Source organism: Mustelus asterias, chromosome 15, assembly GCF_964213995.1.
Source record: "Mustelus asterias chromosome 15, sMusAst1.hap1.1, whole genome shotgun sequence".
Taxonomy (NCBI): domain Eukaryota; kingdom Metazoa; phylum Chordata; class Chondrichthyes; order Carcharhiniformes; family Triakidae; genus Mustelus; species Mustelus asterias.
Window position 1 is genome coordinate 72654496 of NC_135815.1, and position 25473 is coordinate 72679968.

At 40.0% G+C, this 25473-nt stretch overlaps 1 protein-coding gene across 12 annotated transcripts in view; it reads left to right on the top strand.

Moving 5' to 3' along the window:
• afdna (afadin, adherens junction formation factor a) overlaps nucleotides 1–25473 on the top strand; it is a 220900-nt gene that overhangs the window by 153489 nt on the left and 41938 nt on the right. For all 12 annotated transcript variants that reach the window (XR_013499669.1, XM_078230105.1, XM_078230109.1 and 9 more), the window contains 4 exons: nucleotides 1262–1460; nucleotides 10737–10837; nucleotides 14408–14494; nucleotides 23697–23762. Coding sequence is in view for 11 of the 12 variants with exons in the window: in XM_078230105.1 (XP_078086231.1) it covers nucleotides 1262–1460; nucleotides 10737–10837; nucleotides 14408–14494; nucleotides 23697–23762 (453 nt within the window). In the remaining variant the exon portion in view is untranslated. The remainder of the gene's footprint in view (nucleotides 1–1261; nucleotides 1461–10736; nucleotides 10838–14407; nucleotides 14495–23696; nucleotides 23763–25473) is intronic.

Genomic DNA, 25473 nt, shown 5'->3' on the forward strand with positions numbered 1-25473 from the left:
GGGAACATCTTCCTCATAGCTATTGCAAAAACAAAGAAATGTGCCAAAATTGGCAAAAGAAGGGGCCAGGAGAAAACAAAATTCTAACTGGGAAAACTCAAAGACCCAACTCACTGCACTATAAACAACCCAGCACCACAGTTTCGCCAACAGGCAATGAAAATAAAAGATGTAACAGTGGTCCATGCCATTCATTCTTTGAATGTTAAAATAAAACTTGAGGCCAGGATCTGCCTAGTTGCACTCGTTACAGGGTACGGTAGTTAGTTATCCTGCATGGATGCTGTAGTGGTTAGGGCCCTAGACAAGCGACCCAGAAGTCAAGTTCCATATCTGGTCATTCATGGGCTGACAGAATAAATGAGCATAATGGTTGTTGGTTTTGCTATAAAAGCTTCACTAGTTCTCTAATATCCTACAAAGAAGGGAATCCACCATGTCTACTCATTATTCCAGTCCCAAACATTGTAGTTTAGCGTGGTGCGACTATGATGCTGAATTAGTAATCTAAAGAGCCAAAGAATCCAGAGTAATGCTTTGGGGACCCGGATTTGTTTCCCACCACTGCTGATCGAGAAATTTGAATTCTGTAAAAATCTTGGAACGACTGAGTGACATCCATGTCCCAAGAGCGCATTTTTTTAAAAAGAGTTTCAGATTATTCTTTCGAGAAAGCAAACCCAAATATGTTTACCCTATCTCACTGCAGCTTTCCTTAAGTCCTTTGACTCATGTAATTTATTCCTTCCAACTCTCCCCACCCAAGTCCCCAGAAACCTATGGTATCCATACTGCAGCTAAAAGTAATGTGGAACTTGGATATTCCTACTCGTGTGTCTCTAGGCAGCAGCATGTAGTTCAAGTTGAATTGCGAGGATTAAGAATTTTAGTATTTTATGTTCAAAATATTTTACTATTGATAACTTGGTCAAAAATGATTCACTTTAGATCCATAAGCACTTGGATCTCAGCTCTCTATTCCCAATTTGGAAAGATGTCCTTTCAGTTTGGCTATTAAGGAAGATTTTTCTCTTCCCCATGGACAAATTATTGCTTTTTGCTTCATTTATCTTTAGTACTAGTGGAAATCTATTTATCACTCTCTGATGTAGCTCTTAAAAATCCTAATGAATCATGCAATTCAGCGAGTTAGTCAAACCGCATCAGCAAACAGGATAAATATGATGTGGTATAACAGCATTTGTTCCTTTCCTTTTTTTTAGCAATGCACATTGACCAGCAATTGGCTTTACTTTTTTAGGAGTTGATTGAAAATGTAGTGGCATTAGCAGAGAACACAGCTGATGAACTTGCTCGCAGTGATGGTAGGGAGGTGCAATTGGAAGAGGACCCTGATCTACAGCTCCCTTTTCTATTACCAGAAGATGGATATTCTTGTGATGTTGTCAGGAACATTCCTAATGGTCTTCAGGAATTCTTAGAACCACTTTGCCAGAGAGGTAATATTTTTCAACCCTTTGTACTGCTCCCAGTGATGGAAATAGTATTGAAAATGTTACATTGCTTTTGCCAAAAACAGGAATACTGCAAAACTATCTGTGACAAATGCGCATCCTTTGTTGGCTACCATGTTCTTTTTTTAAAAAATTGGTATAGGTGAAAATGTTTATATTTCCAGTTAAAAGTTTTATTGGAAAACTTGCCATTTGAGTAACCAAACTTCCTTTTACCAGATTTGTTATGCTATTTTCCATTATCTGCTTCAGAGGCTAGTTTCCAAAGGACCATTGTGTCCTTGAACAGATAATTGAAAATAACTTGCCACCTCAAAACAATTTAGAATTTAAATCTATAAATTATCACCAAATCGGAAATAATGTGTACATGTGCCTCCCAACTGATTGCAACCTCAGTAAATTTAGGACTTTATTCGCTTGTAACAAATTGTTTCTCCATGTTTTGTATCAAGAGTTAACAGGGTTGCTATGAATCTTTTCAATTTAATCAGTGAGTCGCATGGGCCAGGATTACCAAGATCCTACACCATGCCTTTGCTGAGTTAGCTGGATCCTGGTGGAAGCTGCTGAATTAGGAATGGGCCATCTGCCCAGGAATTTTGATTGCTATTCAGCTGGAGGTGCATGTGCCATGATGCAGCAGGGACAAAATTAGGAAAGGCTGAAATGTTTTTATACCTCGCCCTGCCCACTTTGTAAAGCTTGTTGATCACAGAATTTCAAAAATGTTTTGGCATAGGAGGCCATTTGGCCCTTTGTATCTGCAGCAGCTCTTCAAATCCTGCCTTATCTCCATATCCCTGTGCAATGTTTCTATTCAAATAATCATCTAATGCACCTCTTGAATAACTCAAATGAACTTGCTCCACTACACTTCCAGGCAGAGCATTCCAGACCTGAAACACTCGTGTGAAAAATATTTCTCGTATCACATCTGCTTCTTTTGCATGTCACTTTAAACCTGTGCCCTTTTGTTCCTGATCCTTTTACGACCGGGAACAGTTTATCCCCATCTACTCTGTCCATCCCCCTCGTGATTTTGAACACCCCTATCAAATCTTTTTGCTGCCTTCTCTCTAAGGAGGAGAGTCCCAATCTCTCCTCCAATCTATCCTTATAAAATTTCTCATCCCTGGAGCCATTCTTGTAGACCTCTTCTGCACGCTCTCCAATGTGTTCACATCCTTCCTATAGTGTGGCACCCAGAACTGTACACAATACTCCAGCTGAGATCTAATTAGCGTCTTGTGTAAGTTCAGCATAACTTCCTTGCTCTTGTACTGTATGCCTGATTATGTACTCAATGCCCTGATTAATAACGCTCAGAATACTATATCATTTTTTAATTGCTCTCTCCACCTGTCCATCCACCTTCACTGATCTATGCACATATACACCCAGGTCCTTCTCTGCTCCTACACCTCTTTGAGAATTTTACTCTTGATGCATGTTTTCGCGAGTTTGCTGGTGAATACTGTTTATTTTTGGGTGAAATACTGGATAAACTATATTATAACAATGGTTTCTTGGGAGGGAAAAGGAATTGGCTAATTTCAAAAAAGAATCTACTTCAGTATGTATGATTTTACTCAATTTATGATGATTTTCTATGTCAAAATGGTCAAACTTCTAATATGTCGGAAGAGGCTACATATTATTGGTCCAATGTGCAGATTTTGTTTTCACCATGCTGCATTTTGAAGACCAGTATTATGTAGGTTTCTAAAAACTTGGCCAGGGCTTGCCCGTTGAATTTGTTAATCCACTTCGTAAATAGACTTTCTGGAATGATATTGAACTATCGAGATTGGTGGTTTGATTCGTTAGAACCATAGAACACAATGCAAAAGGATGCCATTTGGCCCTTTGAGTCTGCACCGACTCTCCAAAAGTGCATCTCACTCTCTCCTGCATCCATCCCCGTAACCCTGTGCATTTACCGTGTCTAATCTTTCCTACACATCTTGCTAACCTACACATTCTTAGACATGAAGGGGAAATTTTGCATGACCAATCCAGTTAATCTGCATATCTTTGAACTGTGTGAGGAAACCCACACATATGGGGAGAACGTGCAAACTCTGTGCAGTCATCTAAGGCTGGAATCAACCCTGGGTCCTTTGTTGATTAGGCTGTTTTTTTTACAGGTAGAAGTTTAACAACACCAGGTTAAAGTCCAACAGGTTTATTTGGTAGCGCTTTTGCTACCAAATAAACCTGTTGGACTTTAACCTGGTGTTGTTAAACTTCTTACTGTGTTTACCCCAGTCCAACGCCGGCATCTCCACATCATTTTTTACAGGTGACAGACCACTACAGTTTACTGGAGAGAAGCCAGTCAGGCTTTCAGTCCTGATCACTGAACTTGTTAAAATTCTGTATCACATTGATATTACGCAAGGACAAAACCAGATGTGCTTGTGGTCGCCTTTCTGCCCTCCCAATACAATCTGTTCAGTAATCTGAAGCTTGCTCTCCATAGTTACCCAATATCAGGCATCTGAGCTGCTGGTGCCTGTAGAACTTTAAGCCATTCAGTGTCGACACTTTTAGGTTAGGGGAAATTAAGAGAAAAGAAAGATGTGCAGTGAACTGGTTTTCAAGGTGTGTGAAAAATTGGAACAGGAATAGGTCATTTAGCCCCTCAAGCCTATTCCACTATTTAATGAGATCACTGCTGATCTGTAACTTAATTGCATATACCCACCTCCTCCTCCTCCTCCTTCTCTCCCCTTCTCTCTCTCTCTCTCTCTCTCGGTTTTCCCCCCCCCCCCCCCCAAATCCTTAATACCTTTGGTTAACCAAGATCTAATCAATCGGTTTTACAATTAACACTTGATCGAGCATCAGTTACTAAATTAAGCGTTCTAAACTACTACCATCCTATGCATCTGGAAGTATTTCCTCGATTCACTGAAAGAAATCTGGTTCTACTTGTTAGACTGCTTCTAGTCCTGAATTCCCAAACCAGCTGAAATAGTTTCTCCAAGTGCCTTGTTAGTTCCCCTTAATACATTATACCAATCACTCCATAACCGATAAATTCCAGGGAATATAAGATAGTTGGTGTATTCTTTCCTTGTAATTTAATCCTTGGATTTCTCAAAGCAAATTGCAAACTTGAATCCACGGCAGTTAGATCGTTCAAGCATTTTTTAAAAATGCTCTTTCCTTCCTTTAGCTTCCTCATCACTCAATGCAGTAGTTGAAAGAGACGGGTACTATATTTGGCCAAATGTTTAAGTTTTTCCCAAATATGGGCTGCACAAAATTATTTAAGCATCTGCTACAGTTACCATGTTGTGCGCTTTCTTGTTGCACAGCCACTGAACAACTCGCCTCTAATTTTTCAGTCTGTGTAACAAATATGTTTGCAGAGGAAAGTGCTTTGAGAAATCTAAGTTAAATTACAAGAGGAGATTACACAAACTAGACTTGCATTCTCTGGAATTTAGAAGGTTAACTATTAAAGATGATTGGATGAAGAAGATGAGGGAGGTATTCTGGAGTATTGTGTCCTCCACTTGCTTTACTACCTTGAATTCAGCATTTTTTTTTCTTGGCAGTGGATCAAATTTCTATTAAGGTGCGGTAGATGTTGTATCGGGCTATCTGAGATTGTCGAGTCAGGAAAATTTAAGGTTATGCTTTAACTACTTTGCCATCCCCAAAAGTATCAGCATATCTTGGTTTTCAAGATGGTGAATGATATCCAGATGAATTTTGAGGGAGGGAGATGAAACTGAGGGTTATAATTTGGGCACGTGTTTTAACGCTTTTGCCCAATACTTCCAAAGAAACAAAACATGATCTGGTGTGCACATTAATCTTGGAAGTAGTGTATCTACTTTAATAAACATCGCCTCCTATTTTCTTGGGATCACCCACTGATGGATAAATAACACCAATATACTATATATATCTCAGCCTGGAGAGAGAGAATTGGATTCATGAATCAATGTATTTCATAGAAACCCTACAGTACAGAAAGAGGCCATTCGGTCCATCGAGTCTGCACCGACCACAATCCCACCCAGGCCCTACCCCCATATCCCTACATATTTTACCCACTAATCCCTCTAACCTACGCATCTCAGGACACAGGGGCAATTTCTAGCATGGTCAATCAACCTAACCCGCACATCTTTGGACTGTGGGAGGAAACCGGAGCACCCGGAGGAAACCCACGCAGACACGAGGAGAATGTGCAAACTCCACACAGGCAGTGACCCAAGCCGGGAATCGAACCCAGGTCCCTGGAGCTGTGAAGCAGCAGTGCTAACCACTGCTACCGTGCTACTGTGCTGCATTTAAACAAAAACAAATTTATACAAATGACCTCCTGATGAGTTTTCAGGCAAAAGTCAGTGCTTTAAATTGATTTTTACATGAGAAGCAAACTGTGATTTTCTTCTCCACTTCCAGTTCAATGAAGAATGAACAACTAAGTGCTGCCATCTTTAAGATCAAGCAGTTGTTGCCTGACACAGCTGTTAATCAGAAATGGATTTCAATAGTACCAAGTCAGTGTCCTGAACCCGATTCCTCAGCTTTCCCTTGTTTCCTGCAAAACTGGACGGTGTGCCCTATAAAAGCACACAATGAGACTTCTGTTGCTTTCAAAGTATGGGAAAATCAATATTTCTTGTATCTCTTGGATGAATTTAATTTTCTTTTAATTTGCTGAACAATAATGATATGTTCAACTGACCATCTGTATTCTAAATAGTAACCACATTTTAATGACTCAAAACCTACCAGGCCCTTTGAGCTATCCAGTCTGCAATGAGAAACTGAGTAGGCATAGTTCAGCTAAAGAGTGCACAGGAGTCAGTGAAAGTTACAGGTTCTGCATTACATGAGTGTACCAGTTGTACAGTCCCAAGGTTATTCGTTAAGTGAATGTTTGTTGTGATAACCTTATCTTGCACTAACTGTTATGTGATGATTGGGTTTGTTGAATTCAGGAAATGAAACAGTTGAATATGTCTCCGTCGTAACACCTGCATTTCAAGATGTATTAGAGAAATTCTAATTGTCTTTTAATGGCAAACCAGTTTTTCATCGGCTGCTGACCGTTTGTATCTACCATAGTTCATGCATGATGCTTGTGCAATCTTGACCACGTTAAATCTGTTTTGTGTTTAGAGGCTAGTGTCATTTACCTGTTAACTTCCTTTTAAAGAACACAAGGATTTAGGAGCAGGAATAGGCCATTTGGCTACTTGCGCGTACTCTGCCATTCGATAAGATCATAGTTGATCTGACTGTGGCCTCACTCCACTTTCCTGTCTGCACCCCTTGACTCCCTTACCTATCAAAAATCAAACTAACTCCACATTGAATATATTCAATGACCCAGCCTTCACTGGTCTCTGGCAAAGAGAATTGTACAAACTAAAGACCCATGGAGACCCCTTATTTTTAATCTGTTGTCCCCTAGATCTAGACTCCTCTACCAAGGGAAACATCCTCAGCATTCACCTTGTCAAGTCTCATCAAGATTTTAGTTTCAATATTATCACCCTTTGTTCTTCTCAATTCTCAACCTGCTCAGACTTTCCTCATGAGATAACTCCTCCATCCCAGGAATCAGTCAAGTTCTGCAGTCATTCTCAATTTAAATATGTACAGTTTCTTATTTGCCCTGCCAAACTGGAAAAGTTCACATTTTCCCACATTATAGTCACCATCTGCCAAATTTTTCCCCACTCATTTAACCTATCTAAGCCGCTTTGTAGACTTTATTCTCTTGACACACAGGTAGGTAGGTGAGTAAGTTGTCATCAAATAATTTAACTACCAGATATTTTTTCACTTAGGATTTTGTGTTCAGCTGGCTGAAGACTGAAGTTGTAGGGTTCTCTTTGTAGTTGGCGCAAATGAAATAGGTACACAGACTGGGTTGGTTCAGCAGGCAATGGTAGGAAATCTTCCAGCAGGAACAGGTTTAAAGGAGCTGAGAGATCGTAACAGGCTGGTTGCTCAGTTGTGTGGCTGGAGTCTTTTCTAGTTGACAAAACAGCAGACTGAGGATTTCTCAATTTACAAAAGTATACGGAGATTTCCAAATGGTCACTCGAGTCATTTGACTTTCTTGCTCCACAATAACTTCCAAAAACAACATTTATCCAGTGTCTGGAACTGGCTTTGAATTTAAGACGGCTAATGTCCCAGTTGTTAGTTGTTGAGTTACTATCCATACTGAGAGTCTGGTATCAGGAAGCCATTGTCTTGACAGACCCACTGACTCTGCTGGCAAGATGAGCTAATCAAATGCAAATGACGTCCTGTTGGTTTTCCTTGAAGTGGGCCTGGATAGTCCCACGTGTGATGCGAGTCTGTTAGCAGATCTGCAAGCTTAATGAGTTTTGATATGTGAGTGTCTTTGTTTGCGTGGTTACAATGGGTCTGTACAATGAGGTGTGACATACCACTGACTGAGAAAATAATTATTTTGTTCTTGTAACTCCTAGAGTTGGCTCCCAAATGAAGAGCCAATCCTGTGATCATGTGACATATACACATAATCACATATACACATGTGACAATACACATCTCTTTAACCTGTGCTTAATGCTCCCTCCACCCACATTGTCTGTATCTTTAAGATCTGGTTGGTTGTAGGGATTCGCATTCTAATCAGTATTCTGTAACTTAATTTTGTGTCTCTGTGCCCTGTTTGAGAGCACATTTCCACTCCCATCTGACGAAGGAGCAGCGCTCTGAAAGCTAATGGTATTTGCTACCAAATAAACCTGTTGGACTTTAACCTGGTGTTGTTAAAACTCTTACTGTGTTCACCCCAGTCCAACGCTGGCATCTCCACATCATCATGTGACATATAGCAGCTTTTTTTTCAGTTTTTATTTAAAATGGCAAAAGAATAAAGTTCTGGATGTTTTTCCATGTCATATGGAAGCCAAAAGTGAGAAAATCAATGAATTCAATTTCATTTTTTATGTGGTCCTGCAAAAGTAAACGAAGTAAAGAGGTATGCAGTCACACTCTCATTCACTGAAAAATCAAATGCACAGCGAGCAGAGGTAGTGTCAATTCCTTGCTGTGCTTCTGAAGTTCAGCTCAGGATAGGACATCAGCAATGCCATTGTCCTTTCCTTCAATGTAGATCATGTTTTGGTGATCTTGTTACCTTCCACAATCTGCCTTTATTGGGGAAGGCTATTCGGGGGTTAGAATTTGGGGTCAGGCATGGCAAGGTTATTGATGAACCTTAATTGGCAAACATCAAGGTTATTGATTACAGAACTCAATGCCTGTTTAAGTCCTGATTATTCTAAAGGGAAAGGCTATTCGGTTAGCAACTGGGTTGTTAATAACAGCCAGGCTGCTCTGGGTTACCTGTGGGGGTAATCTAGATTTTTCAGTCCAATTGCAAATTCTTTTGACTGTAGGGTTGAGCTGCTATTGTCTAGCTTAACTCTTTGGTCCATCTTTGTAAGCTGTGAATTCAGTTGCACAATCCCAAGCATTGTTGTCAAGCTGATTGCCAGGAGATTGGTGGACTGTAATATAATTTTGGCCTCTTTCAGGGATTTCGGTTCAGCATCTGGTTTGTGTGAGCACAACTGGGATGTTCCAGTTACTGCTGCTAGGCTCTATTGGTACTGCAACAGGCAGTACATGTGGGCTAGCCTTCTCCTGAAGCTGGGTCAACCTTTCTGGATCCAGATGATAGGGATATTGGATCAACCTTTCTGGATCCAGATGATGGGAATGTTGTCTTATGGAAGGGATGTCTCCCGCATCCATATAATTTAGAGCTACAGTGGCTCAGCATAGTTTGTATTTGACATTGTTTTAAATGCAGTGGGCAGTGCCAGCAATTTGCCTCTCGATTCTGCACTAACGTGGGCAAATATGGGGTTAAATTTCATCAGAATTTTTGTTTGTTAGTTGGATAGTGTGGGACTGGAGTCAGTGTGTACTTCATCTATGTCTCCCCGCAATTCATTCTTATTGTTCCACTCTTCTTCCCTGATTTCGGGAATGTGTTTTCCCCTCATGAATTAGTCGAGGATGATTTCCCCCTCACAAAACCATGTTGACTCTGCCTGATTGTGTTATGATTTTTTTAAAGTTCTGCTATTACCTCTTTAATAATGGATTCTAGCATTTTCCCTTTGACATGTTAGGTTAATTGGCCTATAATTTCCTGATTTCTGTCTTTCTCCTTGAATCTCGGTTTTATTCTTTTATCGGTTTGCTTAATCTCATCTCTTTCATGCTCTGTGTACGAGTTAATGGATGGTTTTCAAACTGAAGGAAGGCCTATAGTGGAACTCTCCAGGAGTCAGCTGCTGCTCTTGATGTATATTAATGACAGACCTTGGTGTACAGGGCACAATTTCAAAATTTGCACATGGTAAAAACTTGGAATCATTGTGAACAGTGAGGAGGATAGTATAAGAACTTGAAGAGGATAAGGTGAAATGATCAAACAAATGGCAGATGAAATTAAATGCAGCAAAGTGTATGTAACCATTCTGTAACATATCACTCCACTCAAAATAATTGTGAAGTAATTTAACAGTTCAAAATGGGTAGGTATGTAACTTCAATTATGATTTTGAACCCTAACTATATATAACTTGAAACCTTTTTCCAGAATAGTTAGGAGTGTTAGCATGTTATGTTAATTGTTCCATATTGTTCATCTCACCAGACTAAAGTTTTGTTGATTTATGCTCTATCTACAATGACAGTTTAGAGTAGTGCGATAAATGAGGAGGGTGGTCTGCTTTTTCCTTGGTTGCATTGATTCAATTCTTCACAGTGATCTTTAAGCTTTTATATTCAAGTGAAATGTTCCATGGAATTTGCCTAAATCTGTAATGCAGTTTGCTGGTTAATTCCAACAATGTTAAATATCTGTGATCTAATTGAATTGTGGAATAAGCTTGAGGGGTTGAATAGTCTACTCCTGTTTCCATGATGTGACAGTAACATCTTTTTTGCATTGTCTGCTTTCCTGGAACGTCTATATCATTTGAATAATTACATGGATTTAATTGTTACTTCTGATTTCTTAGATTGCTACCAAAATTATGCAATAAGAGTACTGTGCTTTGGAGATTAAAAAGCTTCAAAAGTCTTCTGAAAAAAAGTGACTTGCACTAGACTGGAAGCTTCTATCTATCCCAAACATTTTTCCTACTCCAAAGTTATTGCATTTGGCCAAGTTTTACAGATAATTACCAACCACCATCTATTGTTTAAATGTGTTCTTTCCTGTAGGCTTTTGTAGACTTGCAGCTCATTCACGATCACCTGGCACTTGGACAATTTATTTTGAGAGCGCTGACTACGAAAGTCATTTTCCACCTGATACTGAACTGGTAAGTTGGTTCTATAGAATAAATGTTCTCTATGTATATGTGTATGGATCTCTCCCTCTGTTGTAATATTAGACTGTATTCTAAAAAAATCAAAACAAATGTTGTATTTACATTATATTTGTATGGTGTGTAAAGCATACATTAATATATTGATGAGTTGGTTGGCATTAATGAAATACAGTAGAGATTACAAGCAGTGAAGCTAAAAATAAAATGCTTACAACATTAAGGGAGGCGTTTAAAGAGGCCTGAATTGACCAGGTTTAATTTTGCCTTGAATCATTAGTGGCAATATTCCGTTTCCGCCACCTGCAGGCCTCAGTTTTGAAGCAGATTTAGAGTTCCAATTTAATATTCTAGATATTTCAAATGCTATCCAACCAATGCTATCGTGGATGAGAGGGGTGTGGAGGGATATGGTCCAAGTGCAGGTCAGTGGGACTAGGCATAAAATGGTTCGGCACAGACAAGAAGGGCCAAAAGGCCTGTTTCTGAGCTGTAATTTTCTATGGTTCAAGCTTCAGAATTTTAATAAATTGTCAGAGCCACATATTTGCACAGCTTATACGTTTTTTTAAAAAACCCTATGCTTTGTGTGCTAGTGTACCTGCTTTTCAATTGCCGGCTCAACTGATCCTTCGCACTGACTATTAGAGCCAGAGTCTCCCGGGTTTAACTTGTGACTATCTTTCATCAATGCAGGAGTTCTGTCATTATTGATCTCACTGTTTCTAGTCAATGAATTATTGACCAAATTGTACTCATCTTTCCCTCATTTGTTCATCAATTAATTAAGTTTAACCTTAATTTGTGCTAATCCATTATTCCTCTTATGGTTTCTGATTCAATCAAAGCCTCATTGATAATTCTAATATGTGCTTCCTCATGTACCTAAGAGCCCCCAGAGTGTTGCTGGAATATAGGGACTCAGTACTTTTCTAAGCCCTTCTACCACTATTATATACTTGGGCCAAAATATTTTTTAACAATTTGGGCATTGTTGGCAAGAAATACAGCTGTTTGTGTTTCAAAACTTGAACACAAAGCTGAAAAGGGAACCAATTGTGCAAATAACCATAGAAAGTATAGCTATGATCACCTATTTGAGTCTAAATTTAAGTTCGGGAATTCCAAGACAAATGCTGAGGTGCTGAATAAAAAGAGCGAAATCTGTCTTTGGGTAATTTAAAGTAAGTCCTTGCTTAATGTTGCCTCATTTCACATTTTGTAGCTTAATGTTCTTAATAAAGTAGTTGTTAAAATCTGTTTAAAATTGTTAGTTTGACTTCAACATCTTTTGCCACAGTCATCTTTTTTTGTGACACGCCTGATCCACATTTCCCGTCGCGTTTCCACTCTTGTCCTCAGTGTCCTTCCCACCTGTCCCCGCTCTTGGCTCCCGAGCTGAGTTTCCTACCCCTGCTCCCGGGCATCACCTCACCTCCTCCCTCCTGCCCGCTCACACTGCTGCTGCCTCTGCTTCTGTTTTTGTTGGTTCTAAACTCCCATTGAAGTCCTGGGCTCCATCTCGTGGCAGAAGTTGGTCAGTGCAGGTTGTACTGGCACTTTCCTGATAAGTGCAGTGACCAAATATAACCCTAATTTTTAAGATCATAGGGACTTTGAAAACAAGGAACTCCACATCTGTTAGCCTGACATCAGTGGTAAGGAAAATGCTAAAATCTATTCGAAGGAATGTGAGAACTGGGCACCTGGAAAATAATGGTGAGATTGGATAGCATCAACTTGGATTTATGGAATGGAAATCAAGTTTGACAAACCTGTTGGACTTTTTTGAGGATATTACTAGCAGGGTGGATGGGGACAAATCACTGGATTTAGTATATTTGGATTTTCAGAAGGCTTTCGATAGGATCCAATTCAGGAGGTAAGCAAGCAAAATTAGAGCTTGTGGGTGAATATACTGGCATGGATTGAGGGTTGTTTAACAGACAGAAAACAAAATAAATAGATCATTCTCAAGTTGGCAGGCTGTAATTAGTGAGTCACCAGAAGGGTCAGTGCTTGGGCCCCAGCTATATACAATCTATATTGATGATAATTTGGATGTGGGGATCAAATGAAATGTTTCCAAGTTTGCTGATGAGACAAAACTTGGTGGAATGAGAGTTATTTGGCAGATGCAAAGAGGTTTCAAGGAGATTTGGAGAGACTAATTGAATGGGCTAGAAAATGGCAGATGGAATATAATGTGAATAAATATGAAGTTATCCACTTGGGTCGGAAAAAATCATGCAGAGTATTTCTTAAATGAAATAAATTGGAAAGTGTTGATGCCCAAAGGAGCCCAAGTGTTCTTGTTCATTAGTCAGTGAAAGCTAACATGCAGGTACAATTAACAATTAGGATGGCAGATGGGGATATGGTAATCTTTATTGCAAGGGATTTGAGTACATGAGTAAGGAAGTCTTTCTGCTGTTGTATAGAACCTTGCTGTGAGCATACCTGGAACATTGTGTGTAGCAATGGCTGCCTTACTTTAAAGAAATGATATACAGGCCATAGAGGAACAGGAACATAGATTCACCAGACTAATCCCTGGGATGGCAGGATTGCTCTGAGGAGAGATTGAGGAGCATGGGCCAGAGTTTAGAAGAATGAGAGGTTATTTCAATGAAGTCTATAAAATTCTGACCAGGCTTGACAGGGTTGAATCAAGAAGGATGTTCCCTCTGGTTGGCAAGGGGGATCTAGACCAGGGGACTCGGTCTCAGACCAAGAGGATCGGCCATTTAGGACCAAGATTAGAGGAGCTTCAGTCAGAGGGTGGTAATCTTTGGAATTCTCTACCCTACAGGGTTTAGAAGCTTAGTCATTGAGTATGTTCGAAACAGAGATTGAAAGATTGTTTAGATACCAATGATATTAACGAATATGGGGATATTGCAGGAAGATGGCACCGAGGTAGAAGGTCAACCATGATCATCTTGCATGGTGGAGCAGGCCCAAGGGGCCAAATGGCCTACTCTTGCTCCTATGTTCTTGTGATCAATTTCTGCCACTAAATGGAGCTTGATCAATAAAAGGACTGCAGTACAGGTACCTGTATTGTGTATTATTATACAGTATACTGTGTTTTTATTTGATGTATTTTATGTAAGCTAGGAATGCACAGTGCTGCGCATATATGGTACAGTATTTCAACTTGTACATCATTTTCTTCAGATGAGAAATATCCGAAGGACTCCATCTCGGGCTTTAACCATTGATTCCTATGGGAACCTATGATTTCACTTCAAGTTGTTTCAATTAAAGTAGCAATTTTCAGGAATGCAACCACAACTTTAAGTGAGGCTTTACTGTACTGTTCCCTAAATGAAAAAGTTAATGCAATGCAAAGCTAATACTATCTAATTTTGCCATTAAGAAATTCAATGAATTTTATGTCATCCCTTTTGCCCCTGCTTGTTTATGCAGTTGAGTTTCAGATCAGATGATATAAATGTTGAATTTAATCTAGTGGACAATTTCCCCGACTGGTATTACTTGACAAGGAAGGGTAAATTGTATGCAAATGCTGCTTTGTTCCATATCCTGTTTTTTTTTCAGGCTGAACCTAATCGTAAAGAACCAGAAATAATTACTGTGACATTGAAAAAGCAAAATGGAATGGGACTAAGCATTGTAGCTGCTAAGGTAAGATAATATTTGTGTTTAAAATATCTTGTGGATGATGCTGTTACCATTATAAAACAGTCTTTATTTCATCTGTCCAGAGGAGATACTAAAAAGGAATAGAAGACAGTAGATTTAGTGATTGCTATTTTGTATTTGATGAATGGATGGTCTTGCTATGAACCAATTTCTAACTGACTTAATACGTGCGTCAGCTTTACAAAGATTTGGATTGATGGTTACCAGTGGGTGACTCGCTTGGTATTGGCACTGAGACTTGCCGTCACAAAATCACAAGATTAATAAAAATCAGTGCTTGGGGCATCTGTTTTTTTTAAGATAATCAACCATGGAAAAATCCTGGGTTACAATTGTTGCTTGTGGGTTACAGAAGCAGAAAATCTGTTTCTGCCAGTTACATTTTTGAGTTGTGGAATCCTGCTATGCTGATGCTTAGTACCACTTAACAAAATCATCTTTTAAAAAAATTCAACCCATCTGATGCATCAGTTTGGTGATTAGTGCAGTTTGGTTTCTCGGATCACTTTAGTGATATTTCTCAATTGTTGAACCTAAATTGTAATGCATAACCAATGACCCTTATGAAATATCAATTAGTAATTATGCCCAAGTTGCAGTGGAGTGATGGTTTATTGCAACTTAATCTGTAGGTGTATTGAGTACAGCTGTGCATGTATGGTTCTGATTTTTCATCTTTTGATTTCAGTTAAAGAAAAATTCATGGGTGGTGCATTTGCTACCTCTCATTACGCTTGCTTCTGCCATTGTAAAGCTGGAAAATCAAGGTTGATATTCATTTTGCTTGTATTGTAGGTGAAAAACACACACAATGCAAATATTGATTATACAAGGTCTATTGTCAGGGCACGTTGGCCATTAAAATCTTTCTTGACATTTCATTGTGTGTGCTTTCGAATCTACACCAGTAAGTTTATTTGCCTGTCTACTTGGTGTCCAGGTACAAATTGTGCCTAGTAAATTGGGAGACACCTTTCTTCAGCTGAGAACTATTATAGGACAGAAAATGTGGTTCAGTTGCTGTCTCACTGTCGTCGCAGGTTAGTTTTAGCTGTTGCCCAGGTGTTTGCAGGAATACTTGAAAGGTAATAGGGACAGATTGTACTCTTCTGCATCTCAAATATTATGATTCTTGTGCCACTAACTATACTTCACATGCACGCTTTAAAGCTGTTGTTAGTAAACTGCAAACACTTGGGCTAAAGTTAATTGCATGATTGCTAGTTTTTTCATTTTTGGTACTGTCCTTCATTGCTGACTTGCCAATATCGTAACTCACTTGCTGGAGAATTTGACGTTTAATCTGAGTGGGCTGGCCAAGTCGGATGTGAGCACTGATGTTTTGGTAAAGGTATCTCCAACCTTGCTGATATTGCCTCACAACCACAGAGGGTGTGGATGTTGAATTAAAATGTTGACTATCCACATTTCATTATTACAAATGAAATTGGCCATGTATGCTCCTGTGAACAGAATATCAGCATTTATCTTTTGTATCAAATAATTTGTGATTGAAAATTATTAAATGACAAGATATATATATACATGATAGTTAGAAAAGCCTGAAATGTACGTAATTTGTAACTGATTTTCAGTAACTCAAGTTACTGAGATGTGATAATTTAACCATCCAGAAAGTCCAAATTGCCATTACTTTGTCCATGAGCACACCTGGATCCCTAACACAGCACAGAGAGCCCATCTCATGTACATGTGCAATTTTCCCTCCACATGAGCTAAGGACATCATTGCCAGCACATAGAAAAGGCAAGGAGCCGCATGCGACTCCAGTCTCTGAAACCAGACACTTCCATGCAAGAACAGAGGATGTGAAAAAAGGAACGTTCAATCATTGCAATAAATAAGAAAGGAACTAGAGAACAAAGCAGCACTAAATGTCAGTTGATGTAATCAGACTTCCTAAATCTGGGAAACCTAATGCATGCATCAAAATATCTTAAACATTCACTTCCTCCACAAACAATGCAGCATTTGCCATCTGCAAACAACTTATCAAGGCTTCTTTGACAACATCTTCCAAATCAGCAATTCTTAACTTCTAGAACAGAGGTGAATAATTACGTGGGCTTGAGGGCCACTTAACATGTTTTAATGAGCTGTTAACGTCTGCATGCAGGCATAAGATGACTTGTGTTAACAGCTACTATTAAGATTAATGACAAACCCTGCATGTCATTTTGTCAGTTCTTAACATAAGATATAGATTTACCCAAAACTTGCCTTTATCCATTGATGCGCCATTATTAAAACTATAAAATTGCTACTTGACAACTGCTATGAAATTTTGTAAAATAAAACTTTGAATAGTTATGAATTTTCAAAAGATGACTTTTTAACAATTATAGATGAGAAACAATAATTAATAATCAAAAAGCTGACATAAAATATTCTAACAGATGCATGATTGTTGTCAGATGACTGAAAGTTTTTGATAGACACAATGACCAGTAAATACTGTGCTCTCCTGACACTTTAAAATTCTTCACTTAAATTTGTTCCTGTGCTCCACATAAAGTCAGCAAGTAATCAGATATAAGTCGCGTTGTAAATCATGCTATTCTCAGTGCTACTCTGTATGCTCCTCTCCCTCATTATGGGAGTGGTCTTCTGTTTCTAGCTTGCAAAAATATGGCATCTGGTCAACATTCATTGGCCTTTGACCATTTCCTTTGATCATTCTTTAAAGGTCACTCTAAACAGATAAAGCAGATAGTCTGATTTTTCATTTTCCCCTCAATGTCTCCAATTATTTTAACTGTTCTAAAGCTTGAGTACCAGATGTGGCCTGTGGGCCATATTTACCCAATCCTGGCCTATCAGTGGAAGCAGCAAGAAGTCTTACAACACCAGGTTAAAGTCCAACAGGTTTATTTGGTCGCAAATGCCACTGGCTTTAGGAGTGTGCTGCTCCTTCGTCAGGTGGAGTGGGAGATGTGCTCACAAACAGGGTATACAGAGACACAAACTCAATTTACAGAATAATGATTGGAATGCTAATCAAGCTAATCAATGCTAATACAGCTAATCAAGTCTTAAAGGGACAATGTGAGTGGAGAGAGCATTTAGCACAGGTTAAAGAGATGTGTATTGTCTCCAGACAGGACAGTTCGTGAGATATTGCAAGTCCAGGCAAGTTGTGGGTGTTACAGATAGTGTGACATGAACCCAAGATCCCGGTTGAGGCCGTCCTCATGTGTGCAGAACCTGGCTATCAGTCTCTGCTCAGCGATCCTGCGGCGTCGTGTGTCGTGAAGGCCGCCTTGGAGAACACTTACCCAAAGATTAGAGGCTGAATGCCCGTGACTGCTGAAGTGTTCCCCAACAGGAAGAGAACAGTCTTGCCTGGTGATTGTCGAGCGGTGTTCATTCATCCGTTGTCGTAGCGTCTGCATGGTTTCCCCAATGTACCATCCTCGGACATCCTTTCCTGCAGCGTATCAGGTAGACAACATTGGCCAAGATGCAAGTGTACGTATCGTGCACTTGGTGGATGGTGTTCTCACGTGAGATTATGGTATCCGTGTGGATGATCCGGCAGGTCTTGCAGAGGTTGCTGTGGCAGGGTTGTGTGGTGTCGTGGTCACTGTTCTCCTGAAGGCTGGGTAGTTTGCTGCCGACAATGGTCTGTTTGAGGTTGTGCGGTTGTTTGAAGGCAAGAAGTGGGGGTGTGGGGATGGCCTTGGCGAGATGTTTGTCATCATCGATGATATGTTGAGGGTCCGGAGGAGATGTCGTAGCTTCTCCGCTCCAGGGACGTACTGGACGACGAAGAGTACTCTGTCCACCATGTCCCGTGTTTGTCTTCTGAGGAGGTTGGTGCGGTTTTTCGCTGTGGCGTGTCGTAACTGTCGATCGATGAGTCAATCTCCGTACTCAACGCCGACAACTGCCAGTTTCCAGATGCAATTTTACAACTCATCCGCTTCATCCTGGACCACAATGTCTTCACCTTCAACAACCAGTTCTTCATCCAAACACACGGAACAGCCATGGGGACCAAATTCGCACCTCAATATGCCAACATCTTCATGCACAGGTTCGAACAAGACTTCTTCACCACACGGGACCGTCAACCGATGCTATACGCTAGATATATCGATGACATTTTCTTCCTTTGGACTCATGATGAACAATCACTGAAACAACTATATGATGACATCAACAAGTTCCACCCCACCATCAGACTCACCATGGACTAATCTCCGGAATCAGTTGCATTCTTGGACACACGCATCTCCATTAAGGATGGTTACCTCAGCATCTCACTGTACTGCAAGCCCACGGATAACCTCACTATGCTCCACTTCTCCAGCTTGCACCCTAAACACGTTAAAGAAGCCATCCCCTACGGACAAGCCCTCCGTATACACAGGATCTGCTCGGATGAGGAGGATCGCAACAGATACCTCCAGACGCTGAAAGATTCCCTCATAAGAACAGGATATGGCGCTCGACTCATTGATCAACAGTTCCGACGAGCCACAGCGAAAAAACGCACCAACCTCAGAAGACAAACATGGGACACGGTGGACAGAGTACCCTTCGTCGTCCAGTACTTCGCCGGAGCGGAGAAGCTATGGCATCTCCTCCGGAGCCTTCAATATGTCATTGATGAAGACTAACATCTCACCAAGGCCATCCCCACACCCCCACTTCTTGCCTTCAAACAGCCGCACAACCTCAAACAGACCATTGTCCCGCAGCAAACTACCCAGCCTTCAGGAGAACAGTGACCATGACACCACACAACCCTGCCACAGCAACCTCTGCAAGACCTGCCGGATCATCCACACGGATGCCATCATCTCAGCTGAGAACACCATCCACCAGGTACATGGTACGTACACTTGCATCTCGGCCAACGTTGTCTACCTGATACGTTGCAGGAAAGGATGTCCCGAGGCATGGTACATTGGGGAAACCATGCAGACGTTACGACAACGGATGAATGAACACCACTCGGCAATCACCAGGTAAGACTGATCCTCGGGTAAGCGTTCTCCAAGGCGGCCTTCACGACACCGCAGGGTCGCTGAGCAGAACCTGATAGCCAGGTTCTGCACACATGAGGACGGCCTCAACCGGGATCTTGGGTTCATGTCACACTATCTGTAACCCCCCACGACTTGCCTGGACTTGCAAAATCTCACTAGCTATCCTGTCTGGAGACGATACACATCTCTTTAACCTGTGCTTAATGCTCTCTCCACTCACATTGTCTGTACCTTTAAGACTTGATTAGCTGTATTAGCATTGATTAGCTTGATTAGCTTTCCAATCATTATTCTGTAAATTGAGGTTGTGTCTCTGTATGCCCTGTTTGTGAGCACATCTCCCACTCCACATGACGAAGGAGCAGCACGCTCCGAAAGCTAGTGGCATTTGCTACCAAATAAACCTGTTGGACTTTAACCTGTTGGTGTTAGACTTCTTACTGTGTTTACCCCAGTCCAACGCCAACATCTCCACATCATGACTATCAGTAGAAGAGCAGCAGGCACATGAGAATGTCAAAACCTACAAGTCTCACACCATCCTGGCTTGGAAATGCATCACAGTTTTTACATTGTCACTGGGTCAAAATCCTAGAACACCCTTTGGCCCGAAACAACTGGTTCTTTGCCAGACCTTTTGAATAGTTCCAATATTTTTAGCTTTGTTTCAGATTTTCAGCAGTGTTTCTTTGTTGTAAATATTTATCAATCTCTATTTAGAAATTATTAATTGATTTAGCCTCTGCAGCTTTTTGGAGAAGAGAGAGTTCCAGATTTTTTGTATCCTTTGTATGAAGAAGTACTTGTTAGCATTACTCAATGAACAGCCTAGCTCTAATTCTAAGCTAATGCCCAACTGTTCCGGACTTTTGACAGAGGAAAGAGTTTTCTCAGTCTACCGTATAAAATCCTTTAATCATAAGTACCTTGTGCCACTATCTTCAATTAGACAAGATTCTAGACTACCCCTGTTCTTGGTGGTAGGGGTTGCTGTTTTTTTGTAGGTGTTAAACCCCTTTGGCCAAGTATCCTTCTAGGGAATCTGCTGTGCACCACCTCCAATATACGGTAGCACGGTGGTTAGCACTGCTGCTTCACAGCTCCAGGGTCCTGGGTTCGATTCCCAGCTCGGGTCACTGTCTGTGTGGAGTTTGCACATTCTCCTTGTGTCTGCGTGGGTTTCCTCCGGGTGCTCCGGTTTCCTCCCACAGTCCAAAGCGGGTTAGGTTGATTGGCCAGGTTAAAAAAAAAAATTGCCCCTTAGAGTCCTGGGATGCGTAGGTTAGAGGGATTAGCAGGTAAAATATGTGGGGGTAGGGCCTGGGTGGGATTGTGGTCGGTGCGGACTCGATGGGCCGAATGGCCTCCTTCTGCACTGTAGGGATTCTATTTCTATATCTTTCCTGTGGTGGTGTGCCTAAGACTGGATGAATTGTACCCACTGGAATCTTAACTCGTGTTCTGTACAGCTGTAACATAACAAACACCCTTTGTATCCTGCCCCCTCGAAGTAAAGACCAAAATTCCATTAATCTTTGTACCTGCCCACCAATTTTGAATGATTAGTGTACATGGACCCCTAAATATCTGAGTTCTTAGCACCTCACCAAGAAAGAAATATTCTTTCTTGGGACTGAGCTGAATGACCTCTCACTTTCCCATATTAACCACCATTTGTTTGTTTTTTTCAACCTAATCTGTCATTGTTCCTTTGCAACTTTCTGTTCCCATCTACGCTATTTACTGTGTTACCTGTTCCTCGTATTCAATTTGTAGTTAGAGTTAAACAGCATGGAAACAGGCCCTTCGGCCCAACTCGTCCATGCTGACCACATTTCCTAAACTGAACTAGTCCCGTTTGCCTGTGTTTGGCCCATATTCTTCCAAACCTTTCCTATCCATGTACCTATCCAAATATGCTCAAATGTTTTAATTGTACCCGCCTCTACCACCACCTCTGGCAGCTCATTCTATATACGCACCACCCTCTGTGGAAAAAGTTGCCCCTCAGGTCCCTCTTAAATCTTTCCCCCCTCATCTTAAACCATGGCCTCATGTTTTGGACTCCCTTACTCTGTGGAAATGACCTTGGCTATTTACCTTATCTATCCCTCTCATGATTTTATAAACCTCTAAGGTCATCTCTTATCCACCTAATGCTCCAGGGAAAAAAGTTCCAGCCTATCCAGCGTCCTTATTATTCAAACCTTCCAGTCCTGGTAATATGCTTGTAAATCTTTTTTTTACCCTTTCCAGCTTAATAATATCCTTTCCATAGCAGGATGACCAGAATTGTATGCAGTTCTCCAAATGTGGCCTTACCAATGTCTTGTGCAGTTATAACGTCCCAACTCCTATACTCAGTGCTCTGACTGATGAAGGCAAGTGTGCCAAAAGCCACTGGCCCAGTTGATCAAGGTCCCCATTGTAGTCTTAGATAACTTTTTTCATTGTCCGTGCTAACCATGCCTTCTATATTCTCATCCAAATCGTTTATATAAATGACAGAGCAGTTGACTCAGCATCAATCTCTGTGGCACACCGCTGGTCACAGGCCTCCAGTCTACCACCGCCTTCTGTCTCTTACCAGTAAGCCAATTTTGTATCCAATTGGCAAGTGTTCTCTGGATCCCATGTGATCTAACCTTACTGACCAGTCTACCATGTGGCACCTTGTCGAAGATGATCACATCTTCCCTGACCTGTCTTTAAGCGGTTGAGGGTTGTCCAAATTTTCAGTGACAAGTTGACTGCCATCCAAGTCAAACTGTCATCCATATACTGAACTTGCACCTGAGATCCCAATTCCTGGTGGCATTGTAACCATTCGCACCACGACAGCTGAAGTCATGGAATGAATCGTTAATCTCTACATCAAACTATATCTGCTTCCCCAGCCATCCAAATGAAACAAAAACTGTCACTTAATTTAGTGTCATCAGTAAACTTAGATGCTGCCAAATCTGATGAGTCTTTCCAGCATTATCTTTTTTTTGTTCGATATGCAGCTCTTGATTTCTCATTCCAAGTCACTTACAGATATGAAAAAGTGAGACCCCAGTACATATGCCAGGGGCACCACTGGTTATGCTTTGCCAATTTGTGCACATACCAATTATCCATTTCCTCTGTCTCTTACCTCATAATCAATTTCCTATCCAAGCTAATAGATTGTCTTCCAATTCCATGCTTGCTCATTTTGTCAAACCTTGCTCAGTCATACTGTTCCTAACAATAGATTCTAGTAACTTGCCCCACAACTAACGTTAGACAAATGGACCTATAATTTCCTACAGTCAACCGAAAGTGTTAACTTTGTTCCTGTCTCCACAGGTGCTGCCTGACATGCTAACTATTTCTTTCATTTTCTGTTTGTATTTTAGATATCCAGTAGCCACAGTACTTCGATTCTCTATAATTAGTTTATTTCTCCTACCCATTTTAATAAATGGAGTGACATTTCCAGTTTTCCAATTCAAGGAGCAATTCTTGTATCAAGAGTTTTGGAAGATTGTGACTAATCTTTTAACAACTATACCTTCTACTTTTATATAACCCTGAGGTGAAGAAAACTGGGTCCTGGAGATTTACCCATCTTTCAGGTCTAGTTTCTGCATTGCCATTTTAAAAAAAGCTTGTATTGAATCCAATTAGCTCCTCCCCTTGATTTGGGTTGTCTTTTATCTTCTGTACTACATTTAGATGTGTACCAATACAAATGCCAATGCACTACCGCTATAGTGACTTAGTGGTAATGTCACTGGATCAATAATCCAGAGGCCCAAACTCATGATATTGAAAATTAGTTTAAAATGTTGGTGACCATGAAGCTATCTCAATTGAAGGAAATCCATAATATCCTTTAGGGAAGGAAATCTGTCCTTAATTGATCTGGTCTATATTTATTTGCCCTTTTAACTGCCCTCTGAATTGGCCTAGGAAGACAAGGGCATTAGGAATGGGCAACAAATGCTGATCTTGCAACATCACCCACATCCCGTGAAAGAATAATGGAAAAATATTTATATATCAGCCATTTTCCTGATTTTCAATTGTAATATAATCATATAAAATGTCTGCTGCTGTGTGAAAGTAGGTTAACAAAATTTAGCTCTTGAAGAAGCATTTTGTTCAAGTGTTTGACATTGATCTATTTTCAATGTTCTCAGGGTGCGGGACAGGATAAGCTTGGAATCTATGTTAAATCTGTTGTGAAAGGAGGAGCTGCAGACTTGGTAGGTGGACTTAATTCATTCCTATTCTTGATTAAGCAGGAATGTCCTGTAGGTTGAAGCACATGTGAACTAATTGAAGTAATATTGTTGGTTAAGTGAGATTTTTCCCATTGTTAAAGGGAGCAATATATAATATATATATATATATATATGGCAAATATATGTTGTCATTGTATATTGAGCTACATAAATCTACATGAAATTTGTTAAGACAGTCTAATTCAGCTAATTAGCCCCATCTGCCCAGGACGCAACAGATCTCATGTCTGCACTTTGAATAGTGTCAAGTTCTTCTGGTGTTCTGGCCCACTTGACCAACATTGCTTCTGTGGGGGAGGGACTATTTAGTTTGTAATATAAATCTCTGTTGCTGTTTGTGACCTTGCTGTGTGCAAATTAGCTCAATGTTCCCTAAATTTCAGCCATGACTACGCTTCAAAAGTACTTTGTTGTGATGTGATGCATGTCTGGCGTTGTGAAAACTAAAATGCAAAGATTTTCTTCAGTAAATAAATGTCTAGAAATGTTTATAAATACTGTTCTACTAAACTGTGGTGGATAAATTTAATCAGTTTCTAATTAGGTATTTTTTAACCACATTCCTGAAAATAGGGATATGCAGGTCATGCAATTCAGTAAAAATTTGGAGAGATGTAAGCATTTTCGGACTAGTTTAAAAAGCATGACTGTTCACAAAATAATTGTCGCATTTTGTTAATTTAATTACATTACTTATTTTCCTTTCATTTTTCTCATGACTTTAAAAACAATATAAAGTGCAATGTCATTAAAATGGAAAATCATGTAAATGTTTGAAAAGATTCCATCATTTCTGAGCATCTATTCAAACTTAAAGCAAAATTTATGAAAAGCATGGCCTTTCACTACACATTTATGCTGCTATTTTTAATATTCTTTCAGTAATATTATTGTTCCAGCTAAGTGTTTTACTTGCTAAAATAGGAGTTACTGTTTTTAGCCCAACCGTCACAGTTGCATTCTCAGTCAGATAATTGAAGATTATATAAAATCTTCATTTTTAAATGTTTAATAGTATAAATTATTACATGAAAAAGCTTTCGAGGAGTAATGGTGTTTAATTGCCCAAAGGCACATCTCATCTGAGGAAATTGACTTAAGATGAGAATAATTTTTGATACAAGAGGGCATTCTTCCATCTGAAAAACTACTTCGGTGGTTGAGGTTAAGATTACTGTGAAGCAAAATGTAGCTAATTTCATTTTTTCACTGAGGCTTGAATACATGCTTACACTAGAAGTAATACTGCACTGTACATTTAGGTACAGTATAATGGCATGTTTTAATTTGGTACATTAGTATTTAAACGGTTTTGTGATTTTAAGCATTACGTTTTATCCCTTTTTCCTGAAATAACCCCTTTAACCATTAAGCTGTTACAAACATTCAAAAGCTATTACTATAGCAATTACAGATAAAGAACAAATCACATACTAATGTCAACTGGAAAATATTTTGATATTGCTTGTTGCCAGGTCAATGAAAATATTTGACAGGCGCAGTAAAAGTAAACAATTTACTTATGCTATGCTCAGTGACACTTTAAAAGCTCTTCTGTTAAATCTATTCCAGTGCTCAACACAGTCAACAAGAATCTGAAGACAGTGAGAAGTCTACTTGTATTATCAGCTTGCAATTCTCAGCGCTGTTCCACATGTGCTCCTCTCCTCTC